General features: G+C 39.8%; 1 protein-coding gene across 1 annotated transcript in view; it reads left to right on the top strand.

Annotated features, from left to right (window-relative positions):
- Positions 1-14,506, top strand: part of LOC139718699 (transcription elongation factor SPT5-like) — a 28,755-nt gene extending 14,249 nt beyond the window's left edge. Inside the window, exons 12-24 of the mRNA XM_071630159.1 lie at positions 99-196; positions 850-919; positions 2,014-2,139; positions 3,360-3,485; positions 4,123-4,201; positions 4,727-4,828; positions 5,575-5,680; positions 6,543-6,670; positions 7,624-7,729; positions 11,645-11,865; positions 12,242-12,546; positions 13,361-13,456; positions 14,360-14,506. Of these exons, the coding sequence (XP_071486260.1) occupies positions 99-196; positions 850-919; positions 2,014-2,139; positions 3,360-3,485; positions 4,123-4,201; positions 4,727-4,828; positions 5,575-5,680; positions 6,543-6,670; positions 7,624-7,729; positions 11,645-11,865; positions 12,242-12,546; positions 13,361-13,456; positions 14,360-14,506 (1,710 nt within the window). The remainder of the gene's footprint in view (positions 1-98; positions 197-849; positions 920-2,013; positions 2,140-3,359; positions 3,486-4,122; positions 4,202-4,726; positions 4,829-5,574; positions 5,681-6,542; positions 6,671-7,623; positions 7,730-11,644; positions 11,866-12,241; positions 12,547-13,360; positions 13,457-14,359) is intronic.
- Positions 14,507-16,510: the final 2,004 nt, after the last annotated feature.

Here is a 16,510-nt window from a genome sequence, read left to right as displayed (position 1 = left end):
ATGTTTGCTGAATTCTACTGAGATGGAAGAGTTTGAGCAAAATAACTTTCAGTTTGTGTTATTGCTATGTTTCTTCTTTTCTTCACTCACCTCTTCAGATGAAAGTCCTCCCAAGAGATCTTCAGCTGTGTCAAGAAATGAGCTCGGGAGTGGACTCGCTTGGGCAGTACCAACTCGGTGACTTAGTTCAACTGGAGTGAGTGGCTCTTTACAGTACAATCTTCGACTGAAGTTAGCAAATGAAAAAATACCTAGACCAAGTTGCTGTTAATGTGCACAGATCATTCACTGCCATGTCATGCTGATTTTGTGACTCCATGCATCACCATCGTTATTGTTTGAAACGAATGTCGTTCAGCTTTGAAAAGGTAGGTATTCATATCATGCATACACCCCTCACTTAGGCATGGCAGCAGCATCATTGTAATACATTTTGGGCTATGCTTTCTTAAATTTCTTCCTGTTGTAAGTTCACAAAGGCAACAAGCATCGAAATGACATGAATGTATGATTAACGAAGCCAAAAAAGATCCTTTTATTTCCAGGTACTTTCATTTGTGATGACTTCAAAGAATGCTTTGTTTTGAGTACCAAATAAAGTATCATTTAGAGAGAGAGAAAAAAACAAACAAACCAGTAATTCCATGCATCAATGAGTAGTTAAAGTTGAGATGTGACTGACATGCAAGAAAGTTTCTGTGAGCTGAAATGGTGATTTGCCCAATTCTTCGCATATTGGAAGAATATCGTTAAAAATGCTGGCATCTCTGTCAGTGATGTAGTGTAAACACTACTTGACACCTCTTGACACTTGACACGTAACACTACGTCTTGACACTCTCTCTGCAGCCCCCAGACAGTGGGTGTCATTGTCAGGCTGGAAAAAGAGACATTCCAGGTTCTCAACATGCACAATAAGGTAAGCTTGCTATCTGTATCAGGTCACCTTTCCCTTGAATTATATAGATTTCCCTGTGTCAATGACCTCAGGTAAAAATCCTGTGCTGTAAGAGTGAAATTTTTTGCTGTATGGAAATTTATCACACATTTTGCGCAGCCAGAAACTTGTTAGAAAATAAAAGCATGCAAATAATTTTGCTAGCTACAAGTACCGCTAATTAATGTCTTGATTCCGCAGAATTAAAAACACATGACATTTATCTTAGGCGGAGCGTGAAAAAATTATTGTGTGAAAATATTCACTTTTACAGTAAGCAGCAAGTATTTACTTGCAACTTATGTAGTCACCAGGTCTCTTGCCGATTATGTTTAGATAGTTTACTCAACTTCAGCTGCGACATTTGAAAAGAACCAGCTCTGCAGGCAGCAAATCAATTTTCTCTCTGGTCCACCACATTAGAATTACATTGCCATTGTAGGAAGATTTTATGCTAATTTCTGAAATATGAGCTTTGACCTACCACTCTTGCCCAGTTATTAACAAAATTTCTGGAATGTCGATGAACACAAAATGATTTTTCTCTTGGATGCTTAAAGGGTTGATGTGGTTTTGGTTCAAACCTGGTTTCAGGTTTCTAATGTTCTTTGGTGAGATACTTAGAAAACTCTTATGAAATGTGAAAGAGCATGTACCATGGTAATTCAAAGAGGGAGTCAACATTTATTTGATGAAAATTAGTTTCAGAATGGCTGAGATATAACAAAGAGGTCCTAATAAAAGATGATACCCACCTTTTATTAGGAGCACTTAGTTTTACTGTGTTTTTTGGATATCTCAGCAATTTCAAAACCAATCTTTATCAAATAACCATCAAATTCCTCTTAGAATGGTATGCTTTATAACATTTTTGTAAGTGGTTTCTTAGTATCTCACAAAAAGTTGAAAGCTCAATTCTCATCTCCACCAATACTATACCCAATCCTTTAACAAGATGTGAAGGTGCAGAGTCCAATAAGCCATTGATAACAATCTCTGTTTTTAGTGCATTCATTTTGTACCCATAGCCATCATTTAGTTCTTCTGCAAACATGATTCTTTGTCTATGCCTGTAGCTGGTGCATGTGAAGCCCCAGGCGGTGAATCGCAAGAAGGACTCAAGAAATGCCGTGGCCCTTGATGCAGAGCAGAACAACCTACAGACCAAGGACATTGTGAAGGTCATAGATGGGCCACACTCGGTGAGCATACAGAGTGAGGAGTGCTGCGTTAAAGGCAGTAGTAGCCAAATGTGATACAAACTAAGATGATGTGGATATGGTATGTATGGGCGCGTTCGAGCGCTCTCCTAAAGTGAACTGTACCGTACCGTACCGCGCTAGAGGAGCGTTCGAACGCTCCTAAAGTGTACCGTACCGTACTGTACCGAGCCAAAAGTGGATCACTTCCCGATGTGCTCCAAAAGCGTACCAAAGCGTACCAAAAGTTCGTTGTAAAGCATGCGCGTATCAAGCGCATACGTCACAATGCAAAAACATCATTCTCTTTGTTCGGGACAGCTGTAAGTAGTTCGAGCGAGAGGTGAATGACATTCTTGCTGTAAACAAGCGTGACCCTTTCTAAAAATAACTTGTGAGGTACGCTTTCTCCACAGAGCGCTCGAACGCACCAAAATTGGCATGGTACGGTACGGTACGCTTTAGTTCAGTTCGCTTTGGTTCGCTTTAGAGCGCTCGAACGCACCCTATGTGTATATTTGTGACCCTGCATCACATAACCGTCAGAAAGTCGCCGGATATGGATTTTCAGCTCAGGGTAGATTCTGAAAGGCCAGATTCTTAGCTTTAGAATGATGTATCACTCAATGTAAATGGACTTTCCTAACCTATCTAAATAATGGGGGAAAAGTATGTATTCAGGAAAGTGTTTACTGAGAAAAGAGGCTTTGAAATTCAGGGTCTATTTGAGTGCTTAATTTCACTGTGCTAAGCTCTGATGTGCAATGAATGGGACAAAAAACAGTATGAAGAAAACTCTGAACCAGCCACAATGAAGAGATTATCAGATTCAGCTGAAATGTGCCACACTCATTGAGCACATTCTATTCGAAAGTATAACAAACTTTTCAGAACCACATTGTTAAGAGGTAGTCTGTGTTATCTGTATGTTTGAGACTGCAGATGAGCTGAAATGCACATACTGTTGCATGACTTTATCAGCGAGCTGAAATTTTTGGAAACTAGAAAATGATATTGGCAACAACAACAACAACACCATCAACAACAACAACAATAACAGCAAAGAAAGAAATAGATTCACTCACTTTATTCTTGATCAGTTCAACTCTCTTGTAACCACCTTGCAGCAACAACAACTACAACAAAGAAAGAAATAGATTCACTTGCTTCGTTTTTGATCAGTTCAACTCTCTTGTAACCACCTTACCCCTCTTACATCCCAGGGTCGCCAGGGCGAGGTGAAGCACATCTACCGTAACTACGCCTTCTTACACTCCCGCCTGATGACTGAGAATGGAGGGATCTTTGTGGTCAGGAACAGGCACATTGTGCTTGCTGGTGGCTCACGGGTAAGCTCTCAGAAATATAATAAAAACAAACTGTGGCCGTTACCTTTGCAAGAAAACCTTATCTTAAACTAGAAGCTTAAGTAGTCTGGTAGTCACATGTTTTTGTGTTTTTGTGTTTTGTTTTGTTTTTGTAGAAAAGAAAAGGTTAGAGAAGTCTCTTTTTTAACTCTTGTAATAAGAACTTTTTACTCCAATTCTTCTCTGTGATTGATTGACAGAATGTGTTGGCATCAAGGCATATGCTTTTTAATATTTGTATATCATGTAAATAAACCGTTTCCTGGGTAGTATTTTGAAACTTGCTTGCTTGCTCATTTGTTTACATGTCAATGACACACTGAAACCAGACATTTTTGCCTGCATGAAACTTTCACAAATTTTGTGAGGAGCTAAGATGTGCAAAAGTGTCTAGTCTACACAATGCATTGAATGCTAGCGCCGATTCACAAAAATTTCATGTTGCGAAAGAGGCCATTGGCGAAAGCCTTGTGCTGCGAATGTTTCTGGGTTTTAGTGGTGTGAACTGAGAACCCTCCGTGTTAGAAACAGATGAGGCTTACCACCACTCAACCCCAGTCCACCCTTTGTGCCAGCTCAAATCACAATTTGTGTGCTGCTCATGTGTTTGTCCCCACAGAAAGCTGACGTGGGTTTCAGTCCAGGCTACACCCCGATGAGTCCTCGCATCTCAAGCCCAATGCATCCCAGCTCAGGCCGTAAGTTTTCTCAAACTGGCAATTTTGTTTTGTTCTGTTTTCTTCCATTTTTTATGTGATTTGATTTGGTATGTCTTGTCTTGTTTGCTTGTTTGGTTGTTGTTTGTAGGTTGCCTTGAATTCTTTCATTTTGATTTGGCTTATCTTGGGTGGGGTTTAGCTTTTTGTTTTGCGTAGGTTTTTATTTGGAGGAAAGTGAGTAGGTTAAACTGTTTTATTTGCATTAGATTGTCAGTATTTGTCAGCATTTGTCAGTGTATTTACCTTAGTGGTTTTGTCTCACACATTTTTTTTTTTTTGGTTTGGTTTTGTCTCACACACGTAAGCCATGGTAATTGGTGCATGATTATGAAAGAGTATGCAAAGTTACCATTCAATGCTATTAAAGGCATGTAGTAGACTGAAATTTCACGAAGCTTTGGAACAAATACCTTCCACCCTTGACTAAAGATTGATTTTCCAAGTTCTCTTCAAGACAGCAGTGTGCGTTAATATTCTCTTTTCCCACTCTTTTCCCACCTTCAGCTCAGCCTGCTGGGGGCCCTGGTGGGCGTGGACGGGGGCGTGTCGGGCGAGACCGCGACATGATTGGTCAGACAGTCCGCATCACCAAAGGACCATTTAAAGGTCAGTTGATATCTATTGTCTCAAGCTCTCTGTGACATTTTTTTAGCAGGGAAGCTGTAACGTGCCATGATGATGTAAAATGATAAACTTACAAATAATTTCAGTGAACCCCTTGTGTACTTTGAGTGCTGATTGACACAGAAAACCCTATATTATTGTACACACTGTACAAAATCTCTAGTGCACAAGGGTTAAATATTCCAAAAATTTTTAAAGAGCAGAATTACCAAGACAGACTGCAGCTGGCAGGTTAATGATCAATATGTAACCTAGTATTATTTTGTGAGCATTAATGGTGACCACCTGAGAAAAGTGTCTAGATTGAAATAATATGTAAGTATGGGGAATTCATTACACCTCAAAGATCATATGCCTGTCATTCATAATGAAAATTGAACCTAATTAATACTAGATACTGTATATGACTTGAAACCAAAATCTATGGTTTCTTTTTTCTTTTTTCTTTTTTACTATCATTATGAAAAAGCATTTGACTTGCCTCATTCAGAAATGGGGAAAACTGTAATCCATAACAATACTTGTCAATATCAAGTTTAGGCAATGTATAATTTTCATTGAAAAATTTTGAACAAAACCTTTAAAATCAGCTTGTCCCAATATCTTTTAACGTGGCATCTTTGTTCTATTCATTCTCTAACATCACATAATGTTAAATTCCCCATTATTTGTGCAGAAATAGCTAATTTGAGATATGTGTGGTGTGCATTACGCTCTCCATTGTGTAGGTCACATTGGTATTGTCAAGGATGCGACAGAGTCTACAGCGCGTATTGAGCTTCACGCAACGTGTAAGACGATTAATGTGGACAGGACTCGTATGAACATCGTTGGGTGAGTAATACACAATCAGCGACATTTAGAGGTTGTGCTACTGTATAAGCTGTTATTTTATCATACAATATATTTCCGCAAATGAGGAGATCAGAGACATTTTCTCAAGACGTTGCTTTTGCAAATTGACAACTTAACGTAAGTGCACTATTATCCTGGCGCATGACAACATTTTCACATGTTATTAGATTCGCGGTCCAAAAGTGATCGGCAAAATTCAAGAAAATTTAACCCTCACAAAAATAACAGCTCATGCAGTAAAGCGATCTTTGGCAAATTGGATAATGAGTAGGCATGTGTGACTTGTGTGTTGAATGTAATGTGGACACTCAGGCAGTTGACATTATCAGCTGTATGTCAAATATGTTTGAAGTTTGATATCATTGAAAGCAGACTTGGAAAGACATTTCAACAGGAGTTTAAATTCCCGATTAAGAACCACAGGGTCAGAACGATATCAGCTCATATATGTAGAAGGAAACTGCAGTTTCCCACCATATAGGCAATACTGTACGAGCTGAAATTTTCGCGTACAGATATTTTCGCGAATTGCTACTTGGAGGACATTTTGGCGTGTTGTTAATTTCGCGGTTGCGAGGGTCTAACTGAACTTAGTTATTGGTGCGTTGTTATTTTCGCGTGTTATTAATTTCGCGGTTCAAAGGCGGTTCGTGAAATTCTCGAAAATAAAACCACCGCAAAAATTTTAGCTCGTACAGTATTCAGTGCATGTGTGTTACAAAAGGCAATATTTTGACACGTTAGTTTTGCAAAGGTCTGTCCAGTGTGAAATGTATGAGGTATAAGGTATCCAAAGGAGGTTTCATCAAATCATGCTCTTTTGATTATGTCATGTATGCAGCTCTCAGCTTCGTAGCGGGATGACGACAGCTTACAGTCGCAACACACCCATGTACGGATCACAGACGCCCATGTACGGAGCAGGCTCAAAGACACCTATGTATGGCTCCCAGACACCAGTCCATGATGGTGAGTACAGTGCAGCAGTTCAGGGTCGTATATCCCTTTTTTAAACTTCACAAAATTGTGCATTATTGAAGAATAATGTCTTCCAACATCTTGTATGAAATTATCAGAGTTATGCATTCCAGTGATTGTGAAAAAAACTAACCCATTGTCACTTGAGACTACACTGATTGTTCCTCTTTTGTACCGAGAATAACAGGCTATTTTCAGGGTTCGAATAAATTCACTGGAAATCTATAGTATTGTTTTCCTTCCTATCATAAAGAAGTTTCAAGTTCTATTATTCTGGGGAAAGGTCTAAATTACCTACCTCTACAATTCACCAGAGTGTATTTTCAGAGTTTGCAATTCAAGGGACACACGAACTTGAAAACACTCATTAGTTAAACATATTTGGAATCTGTGAACAGACAGTCATGCAGGTTCACTCTACCAGAAGAGACACATTATGATGCAAGCAATTCATCAGCGGTTCAAATCTCCATGCAATATTTTGTTTTGTTATAAGTAACTGTGGGACTGTTTGAGGTTGCTGAAAAGGCACTCGGAGAAAATAATGGGAACTGCAAAGAAAAAAAATTATCTCTTCATAACAAATAAGGGCTTCATTTCATTTATCTTTGAAAATTAATAGTAGATGAGTTTCCCATGGCACCAACTTTATCTGTTGGACTTGGAGAGAATTTGCAAAAGGGGAAATCCTGTGATAATGCAGAACTGCCAAGTCTCCCTGATTCTGCAGGAGTCTCCCTGAAAATGTTCAACTCTGTTCATGTCTGAATAAGAGAATATCAAAATCTCCCTGATTTGGGAATTATTTTTGCCCATTGAAATGCATGTAAAACACAGATATCTCCCTGATTGCTGTGTGGAATCTCCCCGATTTGGATGTGGGAATATTGGCAGACCTGATAACGTTTTGCTTTAAATCGGTGACTGCCTTTCGCCATCTACAGGTAGCAGGACGCCTCATTACGGTTCCATGACGCCCTCACACGACGGTAGTATGACGCCCTCGCGGTCAGGAGCTTGGGATCCTACGGCACCCAACACTCCAATGAGGTAAGTAGAGAAAAATTAGTCTCTTTGGCAGCAGTTTTCACCAAGTTTGTTTTGTTTGTTTGTTTGTTTGTTATGCCTCCGCCACGAAGTGGTGCCGGAGGCATTATGTTTTCGGGTTGTCCGTCCGTCCGTCCGTCCGTCCGTCCGTCTTTCCGTCCGTCCGTAATGAATTTTGTGGACAAGGTAACTATCAAAAGCTGTTGAGGTATCCTAATGAAACTTGGCATGTATGTGTATTAGGGGGTGAAGTTGTGCCTATCAACTTTTGGGTGCACGTGCTCAAGGTCAAAGGTCAAAAGGTCAAGGTCAAATACATAAAATTTCACTATTTCCACCATATCTATGCAATGCCTGAAGATATTTTCTTGAAACTTAGTGTATGCATGTATTACCCAATTTAGATTCTCTGGTGAAAGTTTGGGTCATGAGGTCAAAGGTCAAAGGTCAAAAGGTTGAGTAAAAGTATTAAAACTTCTTTTTTTTCTCTGTAAATTGGAAAATTGTTCAAGGTATCTTCATGGAACATGGTATATATACATGTACTGACTGGCAGTGATTATCTAGAGAATGTAGGGTTGATGGGGTCAAAGGTCAGGGGTCAAAGGTCAAGTGCAACACTTCAAAATTTTACTATTTCCCTCATGTTCATGCAATGCCAGCAGGATTAGTATTTTTTTTTTTTTTACACTTGGTGTATGCGTGTGTAACCTAATAGAAATTCTCTGGAGAGTTTTTTTTTTCTTTTTCTTTTTTATTGCCTCAAAGGTCAAAAGGTCAAAGATCAAGTGAAAGTGCTGAAGTAACTTTTTCCTCCATATCTCGGAAGTGGCTCAATTTATTGTGAAACTTACTGCATATCTATGCATGTTCTACCTGAAAGTGATTATCTTATGAATTTTAGGGTCAAAGGCCAGATGAACATGGTAACAATTTACTATTCAGTACAGAAATTGCACTTTTTCTCCATACCAGTACCATGAAAATTACTCAATGCATAAATGTATGAATGGGTCAAAGTCAAGTTAAAGTCCTTAAATTCCTAGATACATGCTGTCCTATTCATCCAATTAAACCAAGGTCAAGGAAGGTGAACATTCAACACATTTGTGACAAACTTGTCATTGCAACTGATTGACAAATTGCCCTACATCGACGTAAATAAATAACCACTGAATTGATCAGTGTTTAGTAGTAGCCATGATAAAAAATCATGGGCGTACATACTCGAGCAGGATTCGAACCTACGACCTCCTGATCACCGGACAGGCGTCATCTCCACTAGACCACCGAGCTTTCGCCCGAAAGCAAGTGTTGGTTCTAATCCTTATAGCATGCAGCGGGTACTGCTTTGTTATTCAAATTCATGAATTTCTTCCGTCGAGATGTTTTCATTGCAACTGATTGACAAATTGCCCTACATCGACGTAAATAGTGGTTATTTATTTACGTCGATGTAGGGCAATTTGTCAATCAGTTGCAATGAAAACATCTCGACGGAGAAATTCATGAATTTGAATAACAAAGCAGTACCCGCTGCATGCTATAAGGATTAGAACCAACACTTGCTTTCGGGCGAAAGCTCGGTGGTCTAGTGGAGATGACGCCTGTCCGGTGATCAGGAGGTCGTAGGTTCGAATCCTGCTCGAGTATGTACGCCCATGATTTTTTATCATGGCTACTACTAAACACTGATCAATTCAGTGGTTATTTATTTACGTCGATGTAGGGCAATTTGTCAATCAGTTGCAATGAAAACATCTCGACGGAAGAAATTCATGAATTTGAAAAACTTGTCATTTCAATATTTTGCCAGTTTTGTGAAAATGTAATCACACATTGTCCACATGTACTATCTAGACCTATTAGGAGAATCATGCATTATGGCGGAGGCATAACAGTCGCCATAGCGACATTTCTAGTTCATTTTGATCTGTGGTTTTCTGTTCTAGTACTGTTCGTATGGTGACTCAGTTTTTTCAAGGATATGTCGGATACGGTAGTTTGTATAGACTTGATGCATTTCTTCCAGTGGAGAGTCGTAGTTACCTGTTATCCTCAGTTGATATTCACTATGATTTCTGGAATGGATTAGGTCTAATATAAAGTATGTATGTTCGTGAACACTAATGTCTGTTGAACTATCTGGCAGAGCCTCTCTTGCTCAGTACAAGTATTCAAATGCACACACTAAGTGACAAAAATTGCAAAACGAGGAGAGACTGAAAAGTTATTTTCTTGAAGTCACGCTTTTTCAGCACTTGTGCAGTATGTTAGCTGAGAGGTATGCTGGAAAGTTTGCAGTACATTCATTGGGATTGTAAAACCATCTATGTTCTCCCAAACACCAAAGAAACCCAGGAGAAATATTTGCGAATGTTGGGTTTTACTCAGAGAACATGAATGGTTTGCATGCATTTGTCCCCGACATCTAGCATACTGCATGAGTTGGGTTGTTGCTTCACTTGCACAATGTGCTAGCTGAAAGGTATGCTGGAAAGTTTGTTGTGTAAAGTTTGTTATGCCTCCGCCACGAAGTGGTGCCGGAGGCATTATGTTTTCGGGTTGTCCGTCCGTCCGTCCGTCCGTCCGTCCGTCCTTCCGTCCGTCCGTCCTTCCGTCCGTCCGTAATGAATTTTGTGGACAGGGTAACTACCAAAACCTTTTGAGGTATCCTAATGAAACTTGGCATGTATGTGTATTAGGGGGTGAAGTTGTGCCTATCAACTTTTGGGTGCACATGCTCAAGGTCAAAGGTCAAAAGGTCAAGGTCAAATGCTTAAAATTTTACTATTTCCCCCATATCTATGCAATGCCTGAAGATATTTTCTTGAAACTTAGTGTATACATGTACTACCCAATTAAGATTCTCTGGTGAAAGTTTGGGGTCATGAGGTCAAAAGGTCAAAGGTCAAAAGGTCAAGTAAAATGTTAAAATTTCACTTTTTTCTCTGTATCTTGGAAATTGTTCAAGGTATCTTCATGGAACATAGTGTATATGCATCTACTGACTGGCAGTGGTTATCTAGGGAATTTAGGGTTCATGGGGTCAAAGGTCAGGGGTCAAAGGTCAAGGGCAATACTTCAAAATCTTACTATTTTCCTTATATTTATGCAATGCCAGCAGGATATTTTTTTTTTTTAAAACTTGATGTATGCATGTCTAACCCAATAGAGATTCTCTGGGATTTTTTTTTTGCCAAGAAGGTCAAAGGTCAAAAGGTCAAAGATCAAGTGAACATGCTGAACTTACTTTTTTCTCCATATCTCGGAAGTGGCTCAAGTTATCTTGAAACTTAGTACATGCTGAATTTATGTATGTTCTGCCTGACAGTGCTTCTCTTATAAATCAAAGGCCAGATGAAACTGATAACAATTTACTGTTCAATACAGAAATTGCGCTTTTTCTCCATACCTTGAAAATTACTCAGTGCATAAACTTATGAAATGGTCAAAGTCAAGTTAAAGTTCTTAAATCCCCAAATACATGCTCTCCTATTCATCCAATTAAACATAGGTCAAGGAAGGTAAACATTCAATACATTTGTGACAAACATGTCATTTTAATATTTTGCCAATTTTGTGAAAATGTAATCACACATTGTCCACATGTACTATAGACCTATTAGGAGAATCATGCATTATGGCGGAGGCATACCAGTCGCCATAGCGACATTTCTAGTTATACATGCATCAGGTATAACATGTCTACTGATAGGAAAACTCGTAATGATGCAACATGTCTACTGATAGGAAAACTCGTAATGTTCACACAAACAACAGCAAAAGAAACATTCATGAATATTAGTTTGTCTGTTTTTTCACAGGGGATATGATTTGAATGGTTTACACTCATTTGTCACTCTCATCATTGGCTCTCCCCTTTCGAAAAAAAAAAAATATATATATAACTTACAGGAACAGCGACTACGATTACAGCTTTGACGAGTCGTCACCTTCCCCCCAGCCCTATGGCTCCACCACCCCAGGCACACCGGGCTACTCAGGGGAACCCCAATCCCCCGGTCAGGGTCCTTACACCCCTGCCACGCCCAACAGTGCATCAGGCATGTATGGGAGCGAGTCCTCCTACTCACCCTATGCCCAGACACAGTCACCTTCCCCTGGGAGCTTTCAAGGTAAGTTCTCCCTGCCAAAACTTCTCTTCTTTTTTGCTGTGTTCTTTCATACAGATTTTCTGCTGCATTTCAGTGACTGTCGCATACATACTCTTTAGCCTAGATGACGTCTTTCTTTGAAGTTCAATTTCTATTGTGCACATTATTCTTTCAGCATCCACAAATAAAGTCTAGGTTCTATTTAGATTTGTCATTGTTTGTTGTTGTTTCTTTCTTGTATTGTCTCCTCAATATTTTTAATCAGCCAATGATATGAGATCCTTATAGTCCAGTTTTCATTTTCTTTTTGTTTACAAGTATCCAAACTTGTTGGCTTTGTTGTTGTTGTTTTTGTGCATTTTCATCAATTTTTTAATATCTCTTTTTTTCTGTCCAGCCACACCCAGCCCTTCAAGTAGTTTCCAGCCAGCACCAAGTCCTGGATCATATCAGCCTTCCCCGTCCCCCTCGGGTACCTACCACACCCCATCGCCAAACAGCTTCCAGGCGAGCCCCAGCCCCTCTGGCTATGCCATGACTCCCATGGCCCCGTCCCCGCTGGGCTACAACCCGCACACCCCCGGGGGCGACGCCATGCACCCCTCCCAGTCCGACTGGCACACCACCGACATCGTCGTCAAGATCACAGACTCCGACGACCCCTCCCTGATCCTCAAGGAGGGCGTGATTAGAGGCTTGCAGGTAAGAGGGTGTGGCCAAGAGGCATAGTGAATCTTTACCCTGTGTACACATCAGTAATAATCATTCCAAATGTCAGTGATTGCAGTAATCATAGTCACATGTGTGATGCAACCAGTTAGCTCCTACTTCTTCTCCTTCTTTTACTTTGTTTGGCACAATGTGTGTGGTTGATACTGTTTGCTGACCATTGCTAGCTACCTGGGGCCAACCACAGGGGCTAGCATCATTTTCTTGCATAGGTAGGCAGGTGAACCACCAGTGTTGCAGAAGACATATGTATGTTCATATGTGGTATTGACATGAAATCAACATTCTGTGGAACTTCAAATCGGACGACATTCATTCAACACTCTACAGAAAATGATAAACAATCTAAGATACTTTGTAGTTTTCTTTACACCAAATTTGGTTTGTATATGTATCAACACTAACAATTGTTGAATGAAATTGAAGAGTCAATCTAATGAACGTCATAGATATCTGTTAAGTGGGAAATTCCAATAAGTGGTGATGAAAGAGGATTCAGTACGGTTGAGATTATGATCCACCTTTTCTTACAGTTTGCTCGTATAGATTGATTCATGTACATTATGCTTCATTGTTACGTGTCTGGGATATACTAAAGAAATTAAAAATAAAAAGTATTACCATGTAGTACCCATACTTCATTAAGTAGTACACCTGGGTGCCGATTCATAAAACTTTTCATCAGTAACAACTGCCACATTTATGTGACAAATTTGCTCTCAGCCAATCAGATGTAAGGATTTCAGTAGCTTGTAACACTATTGTAACTTGTTTGTCTGTTTCCTAGGGACCTCTGTGCTCTGTCTTCCTGCTGAAGGAGGAACGAGTGGTCAATGTCCAGGCCCAGCATCTCGAGCCAGTCATGCCCTCCAAGACTGACCGGGTAAGTTACCCCCGCTGTCCATCCTGGTACTTGACCAGTCGTTTTATGAATATCCGAATCAGCAAGTTGATAAAGTCATGCTCTCACATTTTCCCATTTATTTCATGCATGGAAATGACAGTAATCTCATTAACGAAGCCTTAAAACTACCCAAAATAATCAAGAACAAATGTTACCTCTTGTTATGTGATGACTTTTTTCTTTCGAGTCTCCCGCATCTTTTGACACAAAATTTGCGATGCCCGGGCACGCGGTTCCGAAGTTGCGCATAAATATGTACGTGCATGTCAGACCAAAAATTGCTCAAAAACGTGAATTCGTGTAGAATTTCAATGCAAACTGTGCTTACAGGCAAATTTCATAAAAGCATGATTATTTGGGGGTTTTATTGATTAAAATCAATTAGTAACATATTTTCTTGTTCGGAACAATGTCGCGGACAAATTTCATCGAAAAAACAATGAAAAACACATAAAGTTGAAAAAACAAAGAAATACATAAGAAATTCAAAAAACAATAAAATACCTAAGAAATTTCTTCTGATGGCACAATTTTTTTCTCTTATATTTGTTCAAGACACTAAAAAGAATATTTACACAAAAAATGTGCCCAATTTGAGCTTTATTTAGTGATTTATACCAAATTGTCTGATTTCATGCATCATTATGCATAAATTAGCATAATTTAGCATAAATGATTTTTTATTTTTTTAATCTAACTTCGTGGTACTTTAGATTACATCATAGGCAATGTGTGTGCCAATTTTCATCGCGATCGCGCGGTCGACAGCCGAGATCTGGAGGGGGGGTGACCAATAGTAGCAGACTACAAAAAGCTGTCAGTATGTATTTGTCAGTAATTTCCCTGGATGTGACCTTATCTCCTTGTATGGTTGTCTTTCAGGTCAAGGTCATCATCGGCGAGGACCGGGAGAGCACCGGCACCCTGATCAACATCGATGCGGAGGACGGCATCGTCAAGATGGACCTTGGCGCGGCCGACATCAAGATCCTCCAGCTGAAGACACTGGCCAAGCTCCACACCAAATAAGGCCCAGACTCCCTCCCCATGGATCCACCAAAGCCCTTTACCCCCCTTTGGCCTCCTCCTCCTCCTCCTCCTCTTCCTCATCCTCCCCTCAAATCTCCTTCATCACCTGTTTCTGTACAGTGTGCTAAAAGCTGAAGATGCTGACCAAACTCCACACCAAATAAGACCCAGACCACCTCCCCATGCATCCATCAGCATCTTATACCACCTCTTGGGCCTCCTCCTCCTTCCTCCCCCCCCCCCCCCCCACATCTCCTCCTCTTCCCCTCCCATAATCACCTGCATTTTCACAGTGTGCCAAAAATGACAAGCGCTTAACCAGAAGCTGTATCTTGGAAACAGCTGGGAGTGGGGGTCGATTTTTATGCCTCCGCCCGAAGGGTGCCGGAGTTCCTTTTTTCTTTTTCTGTTTTACGTATTTGAAGAAGAAAGACAAACTCAAATTTCAATACTTTCCCCCTCCACTCAAAAAGTTAAGCCTTTCTACCACTCCCAAGGTTCTGAATATGGCAATATTTTCCCCCTTTTCTTTCAGCATGTTTGAAGAAAAGAAGAAGCATCTTTCCCCACCACTCCAAAAACTGAGCTTTCCACCACTCCTGAGATCCAAAATATCAGTTTAACGTGACCGCCGTTTTCCTTGTCCCCTCCCCAACTCTGACCTTTAGGCATTATGGCAACAGATTGTGTACTTGATTTTGGGGCATACCACAAAGGCAGCCTAAAAAGAAGAAACAAAAGTGTTTGTGAATGACATTCAATCAAAATATGGATCATGGAAAATGTAATTGTTTACATCTGTGGTCATGGCAATCCTGTGATCTCTCGGCAACTTTCTCCTTTCTTGATCAGTTGCCGATGAGATTCTGACATCACTATGGACTTTTCACTGGACACAGCAGGTTTCAGCAGCCATTGAGATAAACCAGTTTTTGTGGTTCACTTTCAGTTGTGAAGATACATTTGCCGATCTTGAATGAATGCATTTGTGAATTTCTGTAATTAACTTCAGTTACTGAAGATTACCTTTACCTTGCATGTTAGCTCTAAGCATTCTATTTGTGGCACATTTTACAGAAGTGTCAATCAACATGTCTGTAAATTTCTGAATGAATTTTGTTTCCTGACAAATGTATGTCTAATTTATGTTTGATTAATGATAAAACCACCAGAAATCTGTAAGTGTAATTATCCTAACAACAGCAACAGTAGCAAATTATTATTATTATTTTTTTTTAAGGCAGATCATCCACACTTATAAATGAAAACACAGTAAGTGGCATAGATGCTTTGCCTCAACTCTACACAGCAGCAAAATCTGTGTAATGACCAATGTAGTCATTTTCCATGCCTGTCATATTTTTGTGTTTGAGTTTTGTTGTGATGTCAGAATTACAGTGTGATTTCATAATTTCTTCAAATTGTTTTTAAAATCAATATCAAAAACACATTTGCAGTTAAGATTTAGGATGGTGCTTTGGGGATTTGGGTCTGCTTTATATTGCTCTGTTGTCAACAAAGGACAAACTAGTATTTGATCTCACAATGTGCACTCTCCATACATAGTCCCATATATGCAATGTTTGTGTGTGCTCTTTAGTTAGAGCTGTGGCTTGCGCAGGGGCATGGCAACAGTACAGGTTATGCAATCCATTTTGTGATTGTACCATGCTTCCCCCGTGCTACTTTCAATTTATGGAGTTCTAAGTCCACTATATCTTTTCTGTACTCGGCACCTTACATTTGTTGAGCTTGTTAAAGTTGAGACCAGGTCTCGTCATGTAGTCCAGTCTCCAATCTGTTCTAGATCCTCTTTATAGAATGGACTGTCCTACCCTGTCATACTGTGACAATAAGATTCTACTCTCTTGTATCTACACTGTATGCTATGTATTTGAGTTGCTGCCATTTATTTTGGTCGTAAAATTTTGCTCAGAGTGATACATAGCCATCAAATTTTGTTTCAATGCTTTCAGGAAGTAAAGTCATTTCATTTCTGAAGTT

Source organism: Diadema antillarum, unplaced genomic scaffold (assembly GCF_040938485.1).
Source record: "Diadema antillarum isolate AM-2024a unplaced genomic scaffold, OU_Dant_1.0 scf00000099, whole genome shotgun sequence".
Classification (NCBI taxonomy): Eukaryota; Metazoa; Echinodermata; class Echinoidea; order Diadematoida; family Diadematidae; genus Diadema; species Diadema antillarum.
The sequence above is the reverse complement of the archived record's forward strand: the minus strand, read 5'-3'. Positions and strand labels throughout refer to the sequence as shown.